Source organism: Fomitopsis serialis (assembly GCF_022376445.1).
Source record: "Fomitopsis serialis strain Sig1Antser10 chromosome Unknown B0H18scaffold_19, whole genome shotgun sequence".
Classification (NCBI taxonomy): domain Eukaryota; kingdom Fungi; phylum Basidiomycota; class Agaricomycetes; order Polyporales; family Fomitopsidaceae; genus Fomitopsis; species Fomitopsis serialis.
In genome coordinates this window covers 472,381-495,202 of record NW_025954979.1, presented here as the reverse complement: position 1 = coordinate 495,202, position 22,822 = coordinate 472,381, and the positions used below count along the sequence as shown (strand labels likewise).

At 56.5% G+C, this 22,822-nt stretch overlaps 9 protein-coding genes across 9 annotated transcripts; 2 read left to right on the top strand and 7 right to left on the bottom strand.

Moving 5' to 3' along the window:
• Positions 1 to 14: 14 nt before the first annotated feature.
• On the bottom strand, positions 15 to 826 carry B0H18DRAFT_1084144 (uncharacterized protein; the record flags this gene model as incomplete). Its single annotated transcript, XM_048031756.1, has 3 exons — positions 15 to 170; positions 191 to 523; positions 590 to 826. The coding sequence occupies 3 exons, from the start codon at positions 824 to 826 to the stop codon at positions 15 to 17; spliced, it is 726 nt and encodes a 241-aa protein (XP_047895670.1).
• Positions 827 to 1,546: 720 nt separating this feature from the next.
• B0H18DRAFT_176188 (uncharacterized protein) lies at positions 1,547 to 2,602 on the bottom strand. The gene is made up of 2 exons (XM_048036981.1): positions 2,428 to 2,602; positions 1,547 to 2,369 (listed from the first exon to the last, which is right to left on the bottom strand). Exons 1-2 carry the CDS (start codon positions 2,489 to 2,491, stop codon positions 1,735 to 1,737), a joined length of 699 nt encoding a protein of 232 aa, XP_047895669.1. The 5' UTR covers positions 2,492 to 2,602; the 3' UTR covers positions 1,547 to 1,734.
• Positions 2,603 to 3,107: 505 nt separating this feature from the next.
• Positions 3,108 to 4,583, bottom strand: B0H18DRAFT_996520 (uncharacterized protein; the record flags this gene model as incomplete). The annotated part of the gene is made up of 5 exons (XM_048045424.1): positions 4,332 to 4,583; positions 4,059 to 4,272; positions 3,764 to 3,997; positions 3,571 to 3,701; positions 3,108 to 3,521 (listed from the first exon to the last, which is right to left on the bottom strand). Coding segments are annotated over exons 1-4 (624 nt in total), but the record flags the coding sequence as incomplete, so codon positions are not given.
• Positions 4,584 to 4,654: 71 nt separating this feature from the next.
• Positions 4,655 to 11,207, bottom strand: B0H18DRAFT_1149238 (uncharacterized protein). The gene is made up of 14 exons (XM_048035714.1): positions 9,429 to 11,207; positions 9,326 to 9,405; positions 8,915 to 9,269; positions 7,379 to 8,893; positions 7,191 to 7,264; positions 7,002 to 7,132; positions 6,840 to 6,913; positions 6,661 to 6,747; positions 6,588 to 6,629; positions 5,874 to 6,533; positions 5,361 to 5,847; positions 5,264 to 5,302; positions 5,143 to 5,211; positions 4,655 to 5,052 (listed from the first exon to the last, which is right to left on the bottom strand). Exons 1-14 carry the CDS (start codon positions 10,920 to 10,922, stop codon positions 4,973 to 4,975), a joined length of 5,187 nt encoding a protein of 1,728 aa, XP_047895667.1. The 5' UTR covers positions 10,923 to 11,207; the 3' UTR covers positions 4,655 to 4,972.
• A 569-nt stretch (positions 11,208 to 11,776) lies between these two features.
• Positions 11,777 to 12,450, top strand: B0H18DRAFT_1117368 (uncharacterized protein; the record flags this gene model as incomplete). Its single annotated transcript, XM_048033569.1, has 3 exons — positions 11,777 to 11,981; positions 12,030 to 12,079; positions 12,136 to 12,450. The coding sequence occupies 3 exons, from the start codon at positions 11,777 to 11,779 to the stop codon at positions 12,448 to 12,450; spliced, it is 570 nt and encodes a 189-aa protein (XP_047895666.1).
• Positions 12,451 to 16,147: 3,697 nt separating this feature from the next.
• B0H18DRAFT_1117367 (uncharacterized protein) lies at positions 16,148 to 16,976 on the top strand (the record flags this gene model as incomplete). The annotated part of the gene is made up of 2 exons (XM_048033568.1): positions 16,148 to 16,175; positions 16,558 to 16,976. The coding sequence occupies 2 exons, from the start codon at positions 16,148 to 16,150 to the stop codon at positions 16,974 to 16,976; spliced, it is 447 nt and encodes a 148-aa protein (XP_047895665.1).
• Positions 16,977 to 17,437: 461 nt separating this feature from the next.
• Positions 17,438 to 17,735, bottom strand: B0H18DRAFT_996488 (uncharacterized protein; the record flags this gene model as incomplete). The annotated part of the gene is made up of 1 exon (XM_048045423.1): positions 17,438 to 17,735. A coding segment is annotated over exon 1 (210 nt), but the record flags the coding sequence as incomplete, so codon positions are not given.
• A 1,945-nt stretch (positions 17,736 to 19,680) lies between these two features.
• B0H18DRAFT_873779 (uncharacterized protein) lies at positions 19,681 to 21,220 on the bottom strand (the record flags this gene model as incomplete). The annotated part of the gene is made up of 3 exons (XM_048040315.1): positions 19,681 to 19,919; positions 19,972 to 20,337; positions 20,416 to 21,220. The coding sequence occupies 3 exons, from the start codon at positions 21,218 to 21,220 to the stop codon at positions 19,681 to 19,683; spliced, it is 1,410 nt and encodes a 469-aa protein (XP_047895663.1).
• Positions 21,221 to 21,744: 524 nt separating this feature from the next.
• B0H18DRAFT_844151 (uncharacterized protein) lies at positions 21,745 to 22,234 on the bottom strand (the record flags this gene model as incomplete). Its single annotated transcript, XM_048039531.1, has 2 exons — positions 21,745 to 22,032; positions 22,085 to 22,234. Coding segments are annotated over 2 exons (438 nt in total), but the record flags the coding sequence as incomplete, so codon positions are not given.
• Between the last annotated feature and the right edge of the window lie 588 nt (positions 22,235 to 22,822).

The window sequence follows — 22,822 nt, the reverse complement described above, 5'->3', positions numbered from 1 at the left end:
TGAATCCGTCCGAGTCAGTAATCACCGCCCATAGCATCCGGGACGAACGGCGTAACGAGGTCATACATCTCGGCGTTCCTGCTCCTCTGCGGCTTGCTCCCAAGGCCGACGAAGTTCTTGAACTTCTGGCGCATCCCCGGCTTTTCATCCGCCTCCATCTCGCTCCGGTCCTCGGGTACAGCGTGTCGACGATCTTCGAGAGCCGACGCAGCCCCGGATATCCCTCGGGCGGCCCGTTGCGCGACAGCTCGAGCGCCGAGGCGAGGTACATCGCGAGGTCCGGGAACGTCGTCGGGAGTGTGGGGTAGAGGTTCCCCGGCACGCTCGGGATGGTGTAGAATTTGGAGATGGGCGCATCTGCGCCGTCGCGCAGCACGGCGGGCGGGGAACATATTGTGTACGACCAAGGAAGCACGCTCGAGTCGCCGTTCCGGAAGCGCACCGCGTTGGGTGTGTTCACAGGTACGGGCACGTCGATGGACATGTACACTGCGGTGAGCCATGCCGACGACGTGCTGTGCACCTATCCCGGACGCGTTTGAGTACTCGTTCCGCGTCACCGGGGTCCGGGTAATAGGGATGGACTCACCTTGACAAATGATATGACGATCCGCAGTCTCGCTTCTCCCTTCAGCTTCTTGAGCACTTCGATAGACGGCTCGACGCGCGTCGCCGGCAAGCGTGCCATGAACTTAAGCAAGCTGCGCCAATTGGGAGCTTGGATATAGAACGGTGGCTTGTCCGCATTCGGAAGGGAAATGAGGGTGGGGATTGAACCCTTAAACGGGGCTGCAGTTAAGACGATGGGCGCTGTACCAAATCCCATAGCTGTAATGAACATATGTGAGCTATCGCATCGATAGAAATGATAGAGGAAGAGGCATACAGATCCCGGTGAGCAGCTCCTGTGGTATCAGCTGCTGGTGAGCACTCGACATACAACTCAAATCCGACTCTCCCGCGGACACCGCCGACAGAGGCGCAGACTTATCGTCAACCCACTCAGCCTTCTCAGAGTACGGATAGCTCGGGGCGCATCTAATCGGTCTTGATGAGGAGAAGGAGACTCGACCACAGGCGTGTCCATTACAGGTGTCAGCTCAGCTCGCCCGCCTTCGCTGCCTCTCTTATTGGGTGTTCCACCGCCACGGAGAGGCGTCGGCCAGTGTGCGGCGACTGCCCGAGGTCGGACTTCGAGCGCGCCGTGCGTTGCGACGCGTGAGGTTGACTGCCAGGAGATGCGTGTGAGATATGGCCAGTGAATGATGCGGAATGGGGCAATGGCTTGTCTTTGTTCATGCTTTCGCAGCGTCGACGAACGTCCTTCGATAGCACGGTCTCTATCGAGGTCGAACGCATACGGAGCGCCTGTGCTGTGTCGACGGTGCTTCTGGGGTTCCCGGTTTAGAGGATGCGAGAGGAGTGGCGGCGGCAGAGCTTCCCCGCGAAAGGTGTCCAGGGAAGAACGCTTGATGCGGGACTACTGAGGGAGGGCGCGGTGATGGGTGAGAGGAATTCTCTCTCGACGAGGACGCGGCTGAGCTACTGTCCGTACTATGTCCGCTGGAGGACGGCGCAACATACGACGGTGCTCGCGGCGGCGAAGAGGCGACCGTCCGACTTCATGGAGAGACTGTTTCAACGCCTGCGCGAGTGCCGCGTCCTCATCGTACTGAGAGGGTGTCCGCGACTCCTGAAGCGATGCTTGGACGGCTCGCCTGAGATCCTCGTCATTCACAGAAGACCTCGGATGCACATCCGGCTTGGGCGAGCTGAATGTCGGATGTGGCGTGACATGAGGCGCGGGATCGGCGTAAGGGTGCCTGGAGGTTGTGGGAAGTGAGTGTTGGGCGCGGAGTTGTGCAGCATGAGTGGGTGGCCCTGGAACATGTCCAGGGTGCACATGTGGGTGGGGAGCAGTATGGCGAGGGGCAGGAGCTGGATATGAATGGGCAGGCTTCGGAGGAACGGGTGGCTGGCTCGAATGTGGCCTTTGAGGGAGGGGAGGCGGAGACGACTGGGCATGTCGCAGCTGAGGGTTCTCTGGGGCTGTGGAAACTGTACTGTGGGTTGGTGCGAGAAATAGTCACCAGTTGAAGAACTCAGACTTCGACCATGGGATGCACCCATGTCCACCATACTCCTGGGCGACCGGACGGACGGCCCCGGCGCCGACCTCGCGACATGGTGTGGACTCGGTGCGTAGTACGTGTACGGCCTGGTCAAGGCAGGCATGGGTTGGGTTCGCGATGTTATCTGGTATGCGGGCCTTGCTGCCTGCACCTGCTGCGGATCCGGTGTCCGCTGGATTCTATCGTAAGGATTGGGCAGGTCTTGATGAATACTAGCGGTATCAGACTCCCAAATGGCTTCAGGAAAGGTCCGGCGTAGTACAAAGCCTGTAGCATCGCGGAACATGGAACATACCATGAAGCGGACCATGCCCTGTGCTGGGCATCGGGAACTGCACGGAGGCGCTAGCAGACGCCATGGCATACGGGTGGTGGCATGGTGGGAGTTTGGGATTACTCTCACCGTCGCGCTGTAAGGACTATGCAGAGAGAACGAATAAAGCGGTTCCGCGTCTACCAGGGCCGCACAGGTCGTGTCACGGTTCACGTTGAGGACCACACTACGTACAAATGGGCCGTTGTGGCCGTCCGTTACGATATGGACGGCGCTCAGGCCTCGCAGGGTTGACAGAAGGCTAAGAACTATGCTGGGAAGATCAGACTGGGCGAGCCGCTCATGTCGAGAGGCAGGACGTTGCGAGAGAGCATAACGGCGACACGACCAGACGTCAGCAAGCTGCAGGCGGTGTTCGTTTACCCAGCAGGGCGCGTCCGGCGCTCCATCTAGGGGCGATCACTTACGACCGAGGCAGTGCGCCTAGACTCGATCCAGTCCTTAGGGTCGCTTGCCTCCTTTTAGCCACCCCTCTATATGGTTAACTTTTCAATCCGAGAATGGTAACCGGAGTGTGAAAAGGGAGACAAGCGTCCCTAAGGACTGGGCGAACTGGCCCCCCTTTACCTTGGTCGCCCCGTGGGAAACGGGACTTAGTGAAATCGCACAATGCCTCCTCAAGGGAATTGTGGACAGCCGGCCTCTCGCATTGTGCCAGTCCATAAAGCAATTGTTGTAGGTAGGGAATCAAAGACACAGATGCATTGAAGATTGATTACAGCACAACCAAGTAGATAGAATGGATAAAGACAACCGGAAAAGCACTATCCAGCCCCTTGTGCTCTCCATAGGCGAACGGACAGACATGGGAGCAGGCAGCGCCAACGTACAGGGTTGCGGGGGACAGCATGTGAGGATTCCTGCATGTCCTGCATGATGACGTCTCCACCCTTCTTCGAGAACGCGCGTCACCATCGATCTGCCGACAAGGAGGATATTTGTCGTGCACATACCATGCCGTGGACGAAGGGGATGGCGAGAAATATACCATAGGTCGGGCCTGTACCGAGGACAAAGACACTGTCGGAGGCGACCACGGGCGCGCTCGTAATCATCTACGTGCTCGATGTTAGCACTGGGAGACAACTGGTGCATTGCACATACCAGATGAAGTCGATGGAACAGACGAGTGTCACCTGGCCAGCGATGTTCGCCCAGCCGGTGATCCAGCTCGCGAGTGCGGAGTACTTTGGGGGTGCGAGCTTCGCAGAGAAGTAGTATGTCCGGCGCTCGTCCTAGGAGCATGACAGGGTCAATTGAGTGTGGGCGGCTTCGAGACGCGATCGGAGGGACGTACGGCGTGAGGATGCGAGCTCGGCCATGGAGACGGCGACGGCCATGACGATGAGGGAGGGGATGAGCCCCCAAAGACCATCCCTACGTGTCGCCTACATCTCCGCCCATTAGACGTCGCACGGACTTGACACCGGATGGCATGCACCGGACTCGAGAGGGAAGGAGAACGTGGAGGAGACGGACACGATGACACCCATGACATGATAAAGAAGGTGAACGCAATCGTCTCAATCAACTGTGCACGGGTCCTTCTCAGCATAACATCCACAAAGCACAGTTGAAAAGAATTGGCTCACCGAGAACTCGTGCTTGAACTCGGACTTGTAGCCGAGCTTAGCGAGGAGCTCGTCGTCGGCACGGCGGAGCTCGTTGAGGCCGGGGTGGTGGTGGTCAGTGTGAGAGTCAACCGGGACCGCCATGGAGGTCGCGGCGGACCTCTTCTCACTTATTGTGGGCTTGGTCGACTCCAGGGTAGGCGGGACATTGGCAGGCCGTGAACGCAGAAACAGGCTGGAGGTAGCAGACTATCGAACACGAGGTCAGCTCTGTGGTTCAGTGAATAAACATACCTGGGTTGCTTAAACGGGCGTGTGTCGTGCCATGACAGAAAGACCATGGGTATCGCAGGCAGAGGACGACTAAGAGAAATCGCGCACAACGCGATTTCTCTAAGTCCCGTTTCCCACGGGTCGACCAAGGTAAAGGGGGGCCAGTTCGCCCAGCCGTTCTGGCGAACGAGAGGAGTGCCACGACGGAGTTTGAAACGTTTGCCAGAAAAGGATGGGTACGAGCCTACAGTGCGCCAACAGTAGGACCCGCCGGCCATGATACCGCTACCGCTTTATGGACGCGACGGTGGCGCGAGCATCGCATCCACGAAGACTCAATGAACCTCCATTTGAGCATCAGTCTGGTCTTTCACGATCTGACGAAGACGTGAAGCTAGGCCATGCCCGATATTTAATATCACAAGTACCTCTAGCTAGCTTAATACAATGCAGGGAAGAGGAAAATGCGGAGAGATGGTTGCTGCAGAGCGATGCGGATAGGATGATGCATGATGATAATGAGAGTAGCAGAACGAGAAATATTGCCGGAGACATGCATGAACACGGAAATCCGAAAAGCAGCGTGAGAGGAGAGACGCAGACGGAAAAGAACGAATAATGAGATCGTGACGGTCGTTAAAATAGTGCTCATCGTGCGGGGGTCAGTTTTGCCGCCTGCCCACGACCTTGCCCTGCACAGTCGACGTTTTGAATCCTAGCTGTCGCATCGTGGCCAACAGGTCTGTCTCTGCACCGGCTTCGAGAGGTACGCCGCGAAGAGATTGAGGCTGGGGTCCACCACATCGGATGCGGTCGCGCTATACGCACTCACAGCAATGATAGGTATCTCCGTTCTTGTTGCCGCTGTTTTTGATGTATCGGGCGGCTCCTTCACCGTCCACTATACACAGACCAATTAGCGATATTACAAGGTAACATAAGGCGTCACTCACGTATTGGCATATGAAGGTCCATCAAGATACAGTCAAACTCTGTTGAGAACACGTCCATGAGTACCGAGTCGCGTCAGACAGGGATTCCGACGCTCACTTATGTCACCCATGGCAACACTGATAGCTTCCGACCCATCCGCCACGACAACACAGCGGCACCCGAGACGTATGAGCAGTGTCTCGATGATCTTCGCCGTGATGGGGTTGTCTTCCGCCAGGAGGCATGTCACAGCCCGATCTGACGGATCAGGCGCCCTCTTTAGGTCAACCGAGGCGACTGACGACGGTGGCGTGTTCAGCTCGTAGTGATTAGGCCCGGTCGCCGGTGGCAGCCCCCAAGAGTCAGACGTAACGCTCTCGCCGTTCGTGGACACTGACGCAGTCCGGAGGCGGCTGGGCATGGAGTTACGGCGGACATTGTCGCCTTCCAGGTGGTTGAGCTTGAACCGCTCAACAGTGCTATAATCCGACGGTTTCCGGACGTGGCCACTAGCACTTCCAGGTGTAGGCGGACCTCGCGACATCGAGGAGGCAATAGACGAAGTCGAGGTCGCGGGCGAAGGCGGGTTAGTAGGCGAAGGTTGCTGGGCCCGTCCGTCGCAATAGTGACGCTAGTCGGCTTCTTGATGTTGACCTTGGCCGATACACTCTTGCGGCGGGTGTGGAGATTCGCCGGTTCTGACAACGTCTGCGACAAAGGCGCCATCTGGTCGGTCTTCATTTTCCGAATCATGTCGTCGTTGGCTTGTTTCAGGACGGGAAGGTTCTTGAAGCTGAAGGAACCGAAATCGTCGTCGGAGGGCGACATTGCGGTTGTGTCGGCAAGGGCGGGGGGCGCAGAAGCGGAAGCAGGGTCAAGGTCAGCAGATGGCGCGGGACTATCGGAGCCAAGAGTGGTGGTCATTGTAGGGTGGTCGGGCTCGCTGAACGGCTGCAGCACTGCTCCACGAGGATCGAAGTAGTCAGTAGACTCAGGATCTGTGACTTGCGGGATGAATGCCGCCTCGGTAGCCGTGACCTTGTCCCAATCGATCCCAGCGAAAAACGGGTGATCCTTGACCTCGTCGGCACCATTGGCCCCCAGACGCCGAGAGGGATCCTGTGTCATCAACCGCTGCATGAAGTCCTTCGCCTCGGGCGAGATGTCCATGTATCCCTCGTGCCATTGTACGCGGCCCGACAGGATGTTCTCGAACACCTTCTCAGGCGTTTCGTCATGGAACGGAGGAATCCCATAGAGAAATTCATAGGTGATGACACCCAGAGCCCACTAGAAGCAATTCATTAGCCTCATGACGGTCTCGATGGGACAGAATCTACTCACCCAATCCACGGCAGCGTCATCGCCGCGCAGACCTAGAATGGTCTCGGGGGCCGAGATAGTCCGGTGTGCCCACCACCTTCTGGTCACCGGGCGGCGTACCGCCAGGGTTAGGATGAGAGCGAAGATCGGTAGTCAATTCAGTTGCGAATGACTGTAAGGGCTATCCATGTGTGGCTGCTGCTTGCTGTTCGACCGCCGCATGGCGAAGAGTCCAGAGCCCTGGAGAGACTCAGAGCCGCTAGACTCACTCACGTCATCTGAAAGCGACAAATAAGGCGACGATCCTAGCCGAGGAATCGAGCTGGTCCTCTGCGTAAAATACGAACCTCCCGCGTATAGGTCGGACGTGAACGGTGTCGACCGATGTAGACAGAGTCGATTGAGGGTGGCCGTGACCCAGGGCTATGTCTTGACCGCGTGCGCATCCCGAGGGAAGTTGAGCGTCTCGTGTTTGGCGACCTAGGAGACCAATCCTGCTCAGCCCGAAGTCAGTGAGCTTGAGGTGACCGTGCTGGTCGATGAGCAAATTATCCGGTTTTAGGTCACTGTGGCAGCAGGAAGTATTAGCCAAGCAGATCATAGCAAAAGATATACACGACGTACCGATGTACAATACCGCGCTGATGCAGATACTCCAATCCAAGAACGACCTCTGCGATGTAGTTGCGCGTCCATTCCTCGGGCAGAGACCGAGAGACTTGATCAGCGCAGCGCAGTCGCCACCGTTGAGGTACTCCATAACTAGATTACAGATTCTCCTTGCTCTGGAAAGTGAAATAGAGCTTGGCGACGAATGGCGACTCAGCCTGCTTCATAAGGATCATCCGCTCTGCCTTGACGTTCGTGATCTGATTCTTCGCGATCATGTCCGCCTTCTTGAGCACCTTGATCGCGAAGTAGTCGCCAGTGGCTTTCTTCTTCGCGAGGAAGACGGAGCCGAAGGCGCCTTTGCTGATAGGCTTGATGATCTCGAAGTCTTTGATTGACGTAGGTGTCGTCTGGACAGCGGCGCGACAGAAGGAAGGCGAGGCGATAATGGAGTGCCCGACACCGAGTTGGTCGGGCTGAGAATGGGTTGCGCTGCAGTTTGAGTGCCGTCGCCTGCGCGGTCGTCGCGTCTGCGACTGGTCTTCGGGTGAGACCAAAGGCGACAGAGGGGGAGTGATGAGCAAGCGAGGCTCGAGGATGCCTAGCGACGGCCGCGGCCGAACTGTGGTCTGATTGACCTCGTTGAGATCCATGGGCGGTGGTGTGAGGTCGTGAGCAGGATATGTTGCGAACGACACTATGGGGGCCGCTAATGCTAGAGGAGACGAGATAGAAGACGGCGTAGATGATCGTGTTTGCAAGTTGCTCGGAGGATACGCAGGAATAGGCGCGACAGGAAGGAGAGGTGAGCTGAAGTTAGAAGCTAGAGTGTGGTCGATAGTTTGGCCCGAATGACCGCCGGAGAACGGAATCGGCGAGGTCGACGCGATAGGAGTGGGCTCCGCCGTCTGACTGCCGAAGGCGTAGTCAATAGTGTTACTGGTACGGTCCTCCGCTTGCTCGCCCTGTTGTTCGTCCTCTGAGCCTTCTGCGGTCTGTTCGCCGTCCTCGTCCTCATCCTCGTCCTCCTCAGCAACATCCTCCATCTGCGAAAGGGTCTGAGCGACCTTGTCCGCCCACTCCTGACGGATCTTCTCCGAGTACTTGATCGTATTCTGCATACGCACGACGTTGTCGACTTTCTGTCGCATAACACGCTCGGCGTCCTCGATCAGCTGCGTGAGCGCCCCGTCCTCGATGGAGGGTTTGCCCCATCGTCGGACTTGCGACATCTTCCGCTCTGAGGCAGGCGACAAGAGGCGTTGCCTCTCGATGGGCTCGGCCGATTCCTCGTCCTTCAACGCAGGGATAGAGATTTCGCTACAGAGTTGCAGGATGTCCTCGAGTTGCTCAAGGATGTGACGCTGCAGCTTCTTCACGCTCAGTTTCTTCATCTTCAACGGCGCACGGAGGAGTTGAAGCGGCGAAGACGATCCAGGTGAGGTAGCCGGGGAGAAGATGGGCATGCCACGGTATTCGGGAGCCGTCATGGGCGACGAACGGTCAATTGCCGTCAACAAGTCGCGAATCGTGTTGCGAAGCTCGCCGATCGACTCGTTGCACTCGCTGATTTCAGCTTCGAGCCGGTGCGTCTCCGCACACGTCTCATTATGCTTCTCGAAGTACCACTGCGGTACCTCGCATTCGCAAATGCGGCAGAGGATCGGCGCAATGTTGATCGGCCGCGCGAACGGGAAGGGGGTAACAGGCTCGTACGCCTGTCTATGTCCGAAGCCTACCTGTGTCGCCTCAGCGGAAGCTGGCTCGTCACCAACCTCGCCAGACTCGAGCAAGATGGAAGGAGGCTGCTCCAGGCATTCCGGCTGACCGATGGGCCTGACGACCCACATTGTATGCGTCGGTGTACCCTCCTCACGTTCCATCATGAGCATACCCGTTCCGACCATCTGCTGGTACAGGTTCTTGTACGACGACTGACCGGGTTCAGCGTCAATGACCTTCAGTCTGAATCGCACCTCCACGATGCGTGAATCGTCGTCGAGCAGCCGCCGAGTCGCATCGCGGAAGACGTGCCAGTCAGCCGGAGCAAGTAACCGCGATATCCGCGTTCCTATGAGGTCCTCCTGGTCCGTTCTGAAGCGAATGATGATCAGCGCGTTATCATTCCGCCTATGAAGTCATGCACGTACCCGATAACGTTCCGCCATGCATAGTTGACCCATATGAAGTGGTCGCCATCCATGCTCAGCTCCAGTACGATATTCTGGTTCTGGGCATGTTCTGCTTGGAGACGTAACGCTCGGTGGCTAGGACCCTCGCGGATTCGTTGTTGTCAGTAAATTTTGACGTCGACCTGGGCTGGTCGTTCTCCTTCGCGGGCGTCATAGACAAGTCCTTCGGTGTTTCATCCCTGGTCCGACGAGTCTGGCTGACGGTCCGGGACATGCGAAGCTTACTCTCCTCGTCCTGCTGAAAGCGAAGCGCACCGGTTCCCGCCGCCTCAGCACGGACCGAGGGAGTCGGGGCCAGACCTTCCTCCTCGTCCGCAGGCCTCAGCACGAAAGTGAGAGCTTCGTCTTGCTCGTCGTCGTTGTCGTCAAAGTTCCAGAACTGCTTCTCTGCCTCCCACCACTCGACCACTCGAGACAGACTCGCGATAGCGAGCAGTACCTGGACGTACCAGTTGCGTCCGTGCCAATCCGGGTGCTCGTCCCACGCCTTACCGATGTTCTGCACGCGCTGCACGAGCTGCTCGCAGACCTTCGGGTTGGCGGTGAGCTGGTTGATGGACATCTCCTGAACGTCCGTCGCAATGCCAATCAGCTCGTACAGGGTAGTCATGATCGGATCGACTGGGTCATCCACCAATATCCTCGAGGAACGGCGGTTGTTAGTAGCCTGGTCTTGGTATCCCCGTGGGAGGGGAGACCGGGAGCGAGACGCGGAACGCGAACTTGCACCGGAGCGAGGTGTGCGGACGGGAATATGGATCGTGCGGGATAGTCTTCGGTTCGCAAGGGTTTGCGCACTCCAATCCCTCGACTGTGCAGCGGCGCTCTGCTTGCGCGGACTGACCACCTCGGGTGGAGGTGTCGGACTGGTGACAGAACTCAGCGCAGGACTGGAGGCGCCAGTACTCGAGGACGCGACATTGGTCACGGACTGACCCCGGGGAAGAGTCGAATGGCGCCGCAGAGAGGCGGGGCTTGTGGAAGACACGGACGCTGTGAGAAGCCCGGGCGACGGTGGCCCGAAGATCAGCGAGTGCTGGGTCGCAGGATCTTCATCGAGACACGCACGTTGTCGACTGTGATAATTGCCTTCTGGGTCGGCTTCATAGCCGCCATCAGAGCTCACATCGTCGAACTGCAACGCGGACCTGAGCTCCGCCGGCTGCAGGACGAACGCTTCCCGGAGAGGCTCCGGCTGCGAGTCCGGGAGGTTGGACTCCCGCGTTGGGCCACGCTCGCGCTCCCTCTGCTCGCGCTCGAATTCCGCCTCGTGATCCCCCTCCCTGAGGCGCTCCTCAAAGAAGGCAGTGATTGAGTTGGTAGTCCGCTGCAGCTCCTTGTCGCATTCTGCCTTTGCGGCCTTGAGACGGCGCGTAACATGACGCCTCACGAAGGGCATGGAGACCGTGTTGGAGGAAGAGGCGTGTGCATTAGCGGCGCCATTGTTGCTGGACGAAGAAACATGACTGTGGAGGATGGGGGGTAGTGCTGTTTCCGGGGAGAAGACGAGGGGACTTGGTGGCTGGCGTCGAGGATGAGAGGAGTCGGCGGACATAGAGGTCCTGGCTTGAGGGCAGAAGACGGGACCAGATTAAGTCGGACGACGAGACACTGCGATTAGGATATGGGCTGGCAGGTCCAGTGGCAACGGGGGTAGGGGGAGAGACAGAAGGAGAGCAACGAGACGGTGGTGGCGGGGCTCAGGGCGACATGGACGAGTGATAGGACGACGATGGGACGTGGCTTGGATACGCAGGAGCGGTGGGCGACCGTGACCAGTGCGAGACGGGGCCAACCTCAAATCCGGCGGGGCCGAGGCACGGGCATATTCACACACTACAATTCCCATAATAGGCAATCCCCACAACCGCTCTCGCCCTTTCGGGCCCGCGTCCTCCTCGCCCTTCTCCGTTTCTTTCCCTGCACGCGCCCACGCGACCGCCCTCCGCGCCGAGGCCAGCTCGGAGCTCAACAGCTGTCTTTTGTCACCGCGGGGACCGGAGAGTCGCGCTCAGCCACGTCTGCGGCACTCGCCGCCGGCTTGTATTGACCGCCGGAAGAGGCAGCCTGGGACACCGCGCCGCTGTCCGGGGTCCTGCTCCCACCGCGTACGGCGAGCAGGTGAGCGACTTTGACGACGGCGAGGACGCTCACTCGGTACGCCGCCGCATCCTCCGCCATTCAACGAACCGTCATTGCTCACAGAATCCCACATTCCCGGTCCAGCCCACCCTCTCACGCCTGGTCACCTGGCCCTGCCTTCGCCTTCGTTTCTCTTCCCCGAAGTACTCGGTATGGCACCAGCCCTCTTCCTTGGAGTCCAGTCCATTTCTTAATCAAAGTCTGTCCCACAGATTCTATCCCTCATCACCGCTCACGAGCACCTAACCGTGTGCCGTGCTAAGCACCATGTTGTCCCTCACGAGCTCCATGCGACAGGCGGTCTGTCGGGCACGATCGCGCTGGCAGAGCCCTTGGGTCGCCGCTGCCTCAATTGCAACAAGGAGACACAACTCTACTTTCGAACTCGAGCACATTACCGACGAGCTCAGGAGCCAGGGCAATGCCCCGCTTACGCCAGAAGGTGCCTACTCGGAGACAGGAATCAACTACAGTAAGTCGACCATCAGCTGCCGAAGACAAGGCGCTGAATGTGGCCCAGATGAGATTAGCCTTAGTGAGGGTCCTAAACCTCATTTTAGGCGGAACAAGGTACGTCTCATGCTGCTTCATATCCTCTGGTGCGTAGTTTCTCATCATTTCCCCAGTTCTTCAAACCAGACGAGCTCTCGTACAAATCGGCGACGAAGACCAAACACATACGCAAGAAACCTTTTTGCGGTCCCAGCCGCAAGGAATCGGAGCAGGTCGACATTTTCTACCAGCTCGGCATTGATCCTCTGCAGGAGGCGATGAATTCAAAGCTGCTCTCAGGCTTCGTGACAGAGATGGGCAAAATCAAGCGGCGCTCTGACACAAACCTCACATGGAGAAACCAGCGCCGCCTTGGCAAGGCGATTCGTCGCGCGAAGATGATGGGTGTCATCCCGGTCTTGAGCAGGCGGATGCTCATCAATAACTAGTCACCGTAGTGTGTGGTAACCCCATCCGATGCGAACTACCATGGCATGGTCAAGGCGCTACAGCGGTAATCACATTGATGGATACATTGCTGTCCCTCAAAGCAAGGCGTTTCACGGTCGCGAGGTTGACAACGGCGCGGTCAGCTGGAGTAAAGCAGTCGGCCGGCTTGTGGCAGTACTTAATGCATCTGCAATGCATCCATCTCTACCCATGATCCGGCCGCCCACCAGTACGCTTGCAATGAAACAGTGATCTCGTTGATGTCTTATATAAAAGCTGAGTGCAGTAGAACTGGGAATCTCATTGCCTCCGTCCGCGTGGTAGGGAACGTGAATCAAAGTTACGTAGGACTAGGAATGTAGTGCTTTGAGACGGCCGTCCGCGTCATCCGTCAGTTGACTATCCTTCGAACACTCTCGGGTGGGCTCTGCCAGTGTCCATTCCCGCCGTCCTCTCGTCTGACTCTTCATTTGACGCTTCATCACAACACGCAAACCCTACTTAAAACTGAATGAATATTAATACTCGTCACCAGTGCAATGTATACAGAAGATGACGTGACTTCCGCCGCATCGGGAACAACCAAAGCCCCTTGTGTTCACTGAGTTGGGTGTTGTAAAGCGGCATTCATGTCAGAAGGTGAACTCTACCGCATCCGCGCAACTAGCATCCGTTAACGTTTCCACAGGGGTGCCAATTCAAAGTGGTGTTCAGTTGATGCACCCATCCGTTATCGGGCAGCACTATAATGCTGCGTAATCCCACTTGAGAACCATCCGAACCAAGATGCCCCCGAGACGCCTCCTGCAATAGCAGCGTGCTCCCACCCCACCGGATGTGCGGGGCGAACGTGTGGTCTTAATACGCTGCGAAGCTATCGGCGATTCAGAAGTCGTCTACGGCCGCATGCCGATTCGCACAATGTACACTTTTGGGGCGGCGACGATCCTTCGACGTGCGGTGCGTGGTGTAAATCACGACTCTTTCTGACGCCGCCATGTTCTATAGTCGTTCGCGGAAGAATCAGCATGCACTACCCTCGTTCAACTGCTACTTGGGCATGAGCAAGTCCAAGAGGGATGGCTTCAAATACGCCTAAGTGAAATATGCCTAAGTGCTCCCTGAAATTACATGCTTGTCATTTCAGTCATATGTTGCCAACTCGAAATGCCGCCAAGAGGGGCGGCGCTACCTTGCTCGCGCAGGTGTTTGGAAGGGGACATCGAAAAATACAATAACATTTGAAAGATCATGAGGCTTCTGAACGTAGACTACTGTACAAAGATCGACGGCTTCTGCTACTATCGTACAAAAATTGAGACATCGCTATTGTACAAGACGAGATCGATATGGAGAGGTCGGGTGCGTGAGTCGGAACAAATACACACTGTTGTACAAGGGGAGAACACTAATACACGGACACGTCGGGAGCACCATTTGTGCGAGCTACAAACCCCGAGCAACCTTCTTGCCCTTTCGGCCATCGACAGACGCGTCGGAGAATCGCTTCGACGGAGACGTAGGCATCGGAGCGGGTTCCCTGACAACCTTGATCCTTCGTATGTCAAGGTACCAGTTGTCTTTGTTGAGTCTGGAAAAGTACTGGTGCGACATGGCGAGGGTGACCCTGACAAGCGCACCTGGCGTGCACAAGGCACAAGTTTGGTACGTGTTCAACGGGTGGTGTACATACCACGTCTCATGTTTACAACTTGAACAGACGGCACTTTCCCACATCATAAACTCATCCGGCAACGCACCTTCGCTGATCGTTATCTATAACGAAGCAGAGCTCTGGCTTGTTGAGATAGAAATCCAGATGCGGGGCAGGGTGCATTATCATTGGCGATTGCTATATGGACGCGAATCAGTATGATGAAAGACAGGGCACTGTATCATAAGTACTAGCATAGTACGTACCGGTAGTACAACGAGACAGCAGTGTACGAATGTGCTGTGCGGGGTGACGTCGCATCGTGGGGGGCATGAATAGGTCTGCGGGCGAATGTACTTAGTCTTCTTCGCGCGGACAGAGGGAGAAGCACGAACTAACGCACTGTCTGCTGAGCCCGTCGTGATCCTGTGGTCAGACATCATTCACAGGTCGGCTTGCAGAGTGCCCCGGGCTGGACTTGATCTGGGATTGTCGGCGTGGTGACAATCGCGTCACCATTTGCACTATCAGCGCGAAGGAGCACGTTCAAGTGCAAGTGAATCAACACTCACTTGAAGACGAACTGCTGCCCTTCCATCAAACGGCTAGCGTACTTCATACGTGACAGGTCAATCCGACAAGCATGCGACGCGGACATGCTGTTGGCAGGGTTAGGGCAGTAATTGTAGCGGAGCCATGGGAAGGCATATGGATGGGCAGGATGGCGGCGGCGAGAGGCATGTCTCTGCCGACTGAGATATAGTAATGGTAGTCGCACAACGTGCTCCAAGGCGCACAAGTAGTTGCAAACAGGACTAGATAGGGAGTCGAGCTCCCGCACTTGCCCATGAAAGGCGAGTGCTGCTGGCAACAGCGACCTGACTGGCTCACAAGAGGGAGAGCAGCATTCGGCCCCGAGGGGCCAGAATGAAGTCCCGCGCTGCTTGTTTTCGAGCCAGCCCGAACGCGCTGGTGGCTGCTCGTGCGGGGCGGGGCAAGTTGAGGATGCGGACACGTACGCGCGGTCGCAAGCGCCCGCACGGTGGCGCGCGACTGCAGCGATGTTACTCACCTCCTGCCGAAAGCACGATTTGCGGACGATTTTTCAGTACACGGAATGCGTGTTTTCGATGAAATGAACATATCTACCAATTTTTTGTCTCTTAATCTTCCACGCTGAGAGCTGGACGTGTGCTAAGGCTACGAACTCATGCGTCACACTCCGTGACAAACGGTGACTGAATCACCATTGTGTAACACGACTAAGCTTAAGTGGTGAATATGGCACAATAATACGAGCATGTTCAGATATGAGGAAGGCAGCATTGTCTAATTTCCATAACTCATATTGGCCCTCGACAGAGAAGCGGAATATTGTAGAGACGCTTCCTTAGAGTGCCGCCGCTCCGGCGCTTGTTTTCGCTGGCTAATGCAAGAAGGCAGACACTGCGTTGTACCCTAACCTTCTGTGAGGCTACTGAAAATTGGCAGAAAGTACCTTCAGTACTATATAATTCTCCTGAGCGACTTCATTATCCTTAGAAAATGATGCCCCTTCCACAGTTCAGGCCTGGGCATGCAGGTCGCAGTAGTAGCCGCATCTAGTGGGCGCTTGCGAGGGTTACCTTACAAGGTAACTGCCACCACCGCTGCCCAGCGTTAGCGCGAAGTGAATTATTCTCGTTCGTTGAATAATGCTATGCATGGTCATACATCGTGTACTCATTTGCCTGTAGTTTTTCTCCACCACAAAACCCTCCATAATTATGAAACAGTCTGACTCTCTGAATATATTTCGTGTCGATGCGCCGCTGCTCGATGTGTTGCTGCTAACGCACATGTGACATTGACAACAGGCACAAACAACTGTTCAAGCGCCCGGCAACAATTACAGACGAGAGAGCCTTGCTCTCACAACAAACGCGACATAGTATCTGAGCATGGGATATGGTACGGGATATCCAAATATATATTTTGAATATCCCGTTCGGGGATATTGTGCTCGGAGATATGGAAAGTCTGGATACTTAAAGTATCCCGTTATGGATTACTTTGAGTTTCCCCCGCACAGTATCGCAGGCCGGGATTACCTTGCGACTAGCAAGGTCTCTTCGGGGGTCTGAATTCGTCGTGGGAAATTTCCGGTTTTTTTGGCCTTGTTTGTTCCACCTCCAAATCCGGACAGACAGCGCTTAGCCATGCTACCGCCCTCAGGCTGAGGCTCCCCATACCGAACTGTCGACGAAAAAGGTGTACATGAGCTCTTTACTGCCCTATGAAGACGTAGATCATCGCGTAGACCATCGCGGGAGCCATTGGTCCAGTACCAGAGGAATAAGGTCTGCGCGAGCAGTGAGTAACCTTACATGAGTGCGACTCTCGCGATGGCCTAATATTAGCAACATAATACACTATTTTCATGCACAACGAACGCTGAACGCTACGCGAACAGATGTCCGCAACCACTGCAACACCGCCGCAGGCCCCTATCCCAGTACTACGAGCAAGAGACACGACCATGGCCCTACGACACGGCGCGCTCAACTGGGACCTCATGCATGCCCGCTTCTCGCCGCCATCCTCGCCACAGGCACGCTCACCACGGTTGCCAGCGAGCCCGGCTTGAACTTCCGCGGCGTCGAGAGGTGGCTGGACGCGGAGGACCGCACACTCAAGAGCCTCAGGCTCGTGTTCTGGGTGTACCCTGAAGGCCTATCGGGGCCATACCACGAGACGGAGGATGGACAGGTGAAGGAGCATGGGCTGTTGGTGACTATTGAGCAGGAGGCGAAGGTGGCGGATATGCTGAAGGCGGTGAAGGGCGTGTTTGTGGAGGAGGGCACGGCGCATGTGCACGTCCCTGCTGTTTGAAGAGTTGATGGTACACCGAATCAATACTCTGGGAACCCGATTTCCGAGTGCTGACATGCACCTCGCTATTTTACAGATATTCAGTATCTTCAGTGCAATGACGCCTCACCTAGCAGCTCTCTCTTCATCCTGACAGTGACGGCGAATGGACCTGCACTCATGATTTGAGCGGAGGGCATGGAAATTGTGCTCGGCAATGGAATAGAAGGTGAGCTCGTTAGTGTATGCGTATCCGAGGATCTCAGTCCGTCTTTCATGTCACTTTTGCTGCCATCCTCCATCAATCCGGCAATGTACACAAGACACGAACTTGAGTGTATGCTCTGGTGCAGGCTGCCGTATTCCCTCTTCTCCCTCTCGATGCATTCCTCCACCTTTTGATAATTGACTACTCTCACTTCTCGTGCACCTGATGTTCTCCATACATAATTCGTCATAGCTACTACTCTACTCTATGTGTTGTACACCACGAACATTTGCCCATGCATTTTTTGTCTCGCCTCCTCTCCAACCGTTCGTCCTTATGTGGTAGGTACCGGTACTCGTCATGAGCACCTTGGAATACATGGTCATCAAACTCCCGCAATATATGAATAGTTTGACGTCCCGAACTGCGTGACAATGCCACGTACAGGTTGAACAAGCCCAGCCGTCCCCGCCCGGCGGCCATTTCGACCTGGAAGCTGGAAGAGCGAGCACGGGAAAACATTCCTTAGTCGCAAGGTACACGACCGGCGCCGGCGCCGGCGCCACTCGCGTATGCTGAGGCATGTTTAAATTATCTCTGGCCACCGTGACAATCATCAGGAAAAAGGTCCTCGAGCCGTAGCCCGCACCAAGAGTACATAGCGTACCTAGGTCTCTGGAGACTGCATAGTCTGCACCCTGGCTATGGATGCTTATCGAGCTTGGGCAGGCTCTATGACGAGCTATAGGTAATATGTTGCTTCGCAGAATGGTATGGATGTTGATGTCGCTCAGCTCGATGCACTAGAGTACTCTACAGTAATTTGATTGACTATACGACCTACAGCGGCAACTAATGAGCACGATCTACCCACTAGCACTGAGAGATCCGGCATCTCGCTGCGTGAATGGCGGGCACGAAATGTCTCGGAGTCCAGCTGGGGAACCTACCAAAATCAATCGCAGGCGTGCACTCGTGCAGGCGGGGAGTAGGAACTCGCGCGACCTCCTGCCCAAAGACATGTCTGCGCGCAGCTAAGGTGAACACGCCGCGGGCGCCGCGACGGTTGGTCATCCGGCGTCGGGCATGCCCCGGAATGCAGCGCGATTCAGCTCGCCGGAACATATTCGCGGCTCGTGAAGGATGGGGTGGGAGCCACTGGCAGGCAGGCCTCGAGCACCGTGAGCCACCGGTGGGCGAGGACCTGCGCGAGGGGTGCGTGGACGGCCAAATTCGTCACGAGCATCCTCGCCAGCAGAGCTTGCTATCTGCGAGGACTTAAAAAGAGGCCAGTGGCGCGGGAGGGAGCGCGCTCCCGCACTCGCGCTTGATCTTGGAGAGCCGAGCGGGCATGCTGGAGTCTTCGAAGGGAAGCTTGTCGCGTACGAGTGTGCACGGGATGACTCGGAAGCACTCCTCAGAGTCAGCCACCCGGATGCGCATTTGCGTCGAACAACTCCGGAGCAGCAAAGCGACCACGAGCCCCAGAAAGTCGGCAAGGGTCACGCGGGATAGCGCGGGTGTGGCGAGCGAAGCAGTCAAGCAGTTGGCCTCGGCCAGCGCAATCGCTTGGAGGGCTCGCTCGCCGCAGAATTTGGGCGGTGGGCAGAGAGCGAGCTGCAGGGGCGCGCGTTGCGGGTGGGGCACCTCGCTTGCAAGACTGACGCGCCAGCTTTGGCTTGGCCATGCTCGCCGCGTGAGGCGTCTTGCTGCGCGTAGCCTCTGAGGATGCGGTTGGTGCTGCGGGGATTGTGTTCCGAGTCCCCGCCGTGCTGGAGGATACAGCTCGTTAGTACCCTCTGGATGCGATCACCCGGCCCGAAGCCAACGCGGACATCGACAGAGGGTATGGGAGCTGCGAGCGCACAGCACTGCTGCAAATGGTAGGGGTGGGTGGAGCGTTCAGGTACTGAATGCGAGCGAGGGGTCGATTAGGTAGCCACTGGCATATCTGCGGGGAGAGTCAGCTTGCAGTTTATTCTGGTCGGCAAGGATTGCTCACCTCGTACCGTCCCTCGCGTGGCGCGTGCAGGATCCATCTCCAACCTTCGCACCCTTCTCTCGCCCCGCTCGAACACACCCACAACGTCTTGCGCAGCCCGGTTGACCAGAAACGACTGAGTGATGACAGGCACCGGATGATCGCGCACCGTCGAACTTGAAGGTGCCGAGTCTTCTGGTAGTTATCGGTGAAGTCGTGGCAGCACGCTCGTGTATTGATTCGCAGGCGATGCTTGCTCGATGTCCTCGCGGGCAGCGCCTTGTGCTCTCTGAGGTCGTCGGGATCGTCGGGGTAGTGACGCGGAGGAGCACACAAGTGCGTAGCCGCCGAAAAAGATGGTCAACTGACCGCCGTGACAAGCCCGCGATGCATACGGCAGTTGCCCGTGGCGCCTCCGCCGCGCAAGCCTCGACCGATTCACTATCACATCAAGGTGCGTAAGTCGATTGAGATGTACGAATTCACCCAGAACTGGTTTGCGACGTCAAGGCTGTTATCCTTCGTAAGTGCGCGGTCTATCTCCGCGCCACTCCTGGGATGAGGTGACATGCCCGCTTGATCTGGTCCACTCTCACAATTGCTGCATTAGGTCTGCGTCGCTGGGTCGAAGGCGAAATCTGGTAGAGACCAACCCTAGGATCGGGTACCTTCGTTCGTAGAGGTGTGTACCACTCGATATATGCCAGGGGATGGGGAAGTGAACCAAATTGCTGTGGGAGATCGAAGATCACTCGGACGCGCGCAACGCGTGTGTCTGTGCAGATGAACTGATTGACTCCTGTCCAAAGTGAATGAGAAGCACATACCGCTGACAGACCGTGAGTCACCCCTTTGATCGATAGGAACGTCCGGGTCCACTACAAAGGCTGTGTCGAAGTGCGCTGCCACCCCTTTTTTCGTCCCTCTCGATGCCTTCCCCAGGACCGTCCGAATCCTGTCCTTGTGCCAGGCGATGTCGCCGTGAGCTGCCGCTCGGTACACGATGGTGAGTTTTTTGTATACGTCGAAACGATCCATGCGATTAGGCTTGAAACGACATTCTGGCAGGTTCGTGCGCACAAACTCGGTGAAGGCGGGTAGGAACTCGGTGGCGCCGTACGCGCTCTCAATCCGTTCGAGCGAGGTGCCCGGGAGCGGGCAGTTCTTCGCAATGGCATAGCCTGCGCGTCTCCCTTCAGTCTCATGTTCAGTGTCGTCGTCAGAGGCACCAGGTTCGTCTTCTAAGCCCGTCTCGGAATTCTCCTGCTCACAGTCTGGAATAATAGCCTGCTTCTGGTACCAGCGAACGTAGGACGTATGAAGGTCGACCGCCTCCTGCCGAGCCAGCCACGTAACCATCTGTTCAAGGTAGTTGCGGCGGTTGCTTGCGCGGTAAGCCTGTTTCGCGTAATCGATGTGCAGACGCTCAGGGAGTTCGGTGTTGAACCCGTCGCAGGAGCCATGGGAGCGTATCGCTTCGATGTAGTGCAGCAGAAAGTGAACTTTGGGGATGTTGAAGTGTTCTCGAATGCCAAGACGCACGAACACGTCTTTGTGGCGATGGAAAGTGTCCAACGAGGATTGCAGGTGAGCGAGAGTGGTATCAGTGTGCGACTGCAGCTGAGCATAGTAGATGAAGTCCACCAGGGAGCGAACCACCATCAAAACCTCGGCCGAAACTGCCCCCGCGAGGAGACCAACAATGATCCTCTGCATCTCCTTATGCTCGCGACCGGTCCACTGCGAGACGTGCGAGATGCCGTTGCGAAAGTGGCGCAGACCTGGGAAATCGGCCATCGCACGGAAGCGACGATCGATCTCGTCCTCTCCGACCAAGGTCGTACACCACGAGAGTAAGTGGTCCTTGAAGACGCCCTTGTGGAGCTGATGCAGTATGTCGGGCATAATGGAGGAGAAGATGTCGCAGTGCGGGAGATTAGCCCAGAAAGGTTCGTCAACAGGGCGAAGGCGTTCAGCATCGAAGTGGAGAGACGATCGCTGGGCTTGATGATCGCGCAGTGCCTGCAGGGTCTCGTCTGGATCTCGAGGCTCGCAACGACCATCGTCGCCAAGCATATTCGGCGGCACTTTACAGCGCGCGCATGTGTTCTTTTGGCAACAGCAGACGAGTAGCTGCTCCGGGTAGTCGGCGATATACGCCGCGAGGATTGGATAGACTTTGCGAACACAGTTGTCCGCACAAGTCATGTTGACGCCATTGCGCCCAGCGTCCACAAGCGGCTGAAGTAGCCGCGACATGCAGAAGTGCCATAGTCGCCATCCAGCAGCCGAACGGGTGGAGTCTGTGAAGCAATCGAGCTTCGTGATAGGCATGTACCCAATCAGGACCATTGCGTGCTGGGATGGCTGGCGGCGTACAGCCTTGGAGATGTTGCCGATCGAGAGATAGACCGGCCAGGCTTTCTTGTCCCCACCAAAGTTCGTGAGTCTTGTCTCGTCTGAGGCCAGTATCACCGGTGCGATCGTTGCACCTGATGGCAGCTTCCCCTAGATGAATGTTTTCCTCGATTACTACAGCATCGAGTCACGGATGAACACCAGTAACTGACCTGCGTCTTCCACCACCAATCTGCAGTCCACATCTCATCGAAGATCCGATTGGTCCCAGCTTCATCGGCAAACACCCGCTCAGGTGCGTAGGCGATGTACTCACGGAATGCTGGGTTTCCGATGAGCTCACGGATACACTCGACAGGGTCTCGTATCCACAGCTCAAGCTCCTCGGTCATTGTCTTGTCGTCGTCACCAACTCGATCTCCGGTTACAGTGATGTCGTCGCACTTCCACTTGACGCCTGTCGGCAAGTCGTCTACCTGCTTGAAGAACTTGTACTTGCTTGTCGCTGACAGTTTGCACCGATTTTTGATCTAGAACAAAGTCAGCTTCCGGACAATCAAGAAGATTTTTTAATGTGCGTACAATCGAGAGCTTCAGGAACTCATCTATGTCGTTTTGACCAACGTGCTTTATCAGCCAGCTGAACAACTCCCACTCCTCCTCGTTCTCGAAGGGTGCCCACTCGTCAACACCGAGCTTCCGACGTTCTTCAGACCACTTCTCGAACAGTGTCTTGTCGTTCTCGATGATCTCTGCGACAACACCGGGATACACCTCGACATATCGGCGGGCAATTTCTTCTTCCTCTGGAACATCCTCAACACGGGTGCGACGGGACTCTGAAGTCCTGTCCATGTCGACGTCGCCATTATCTTGCATAGGTGCATCTTCAAATAGCTCGCGTTCTGGACTGGCATCCTCTCGAGGGGCAGTACCGGCACCACCTGCGGGTTCTGGGACATGGGCTCCTGCACGGGCTTTGCTGCGTCGCGAGATCACTGCCTCCCATTTACGTCGGCAAGCAGGTGCGTTCTGTGTGTGTAATCGAAGTCCTTTGGCGGTAGGGAGTCTTTTTTTGCAGAACGAGCAGCAGTGTGACCGGCGGTATTTGTACGGTGCAGTTTTCCGAGGCATATTGAGGGGATACAGGTGAGTGGAAGGACTCGTACGTGCGCAGGTATCTGCCAGCTGACAAATCTGGAGAAAAGGTTGAAGGCCGGAGGGGCGGGACGTCCGCGCGCAAAAGGCTTAGCTGCCTTGAACACGTTGCCGCATCAGTCTTATATAAGTCCCTGCGATTGCGACTCACACGCGCAGCAT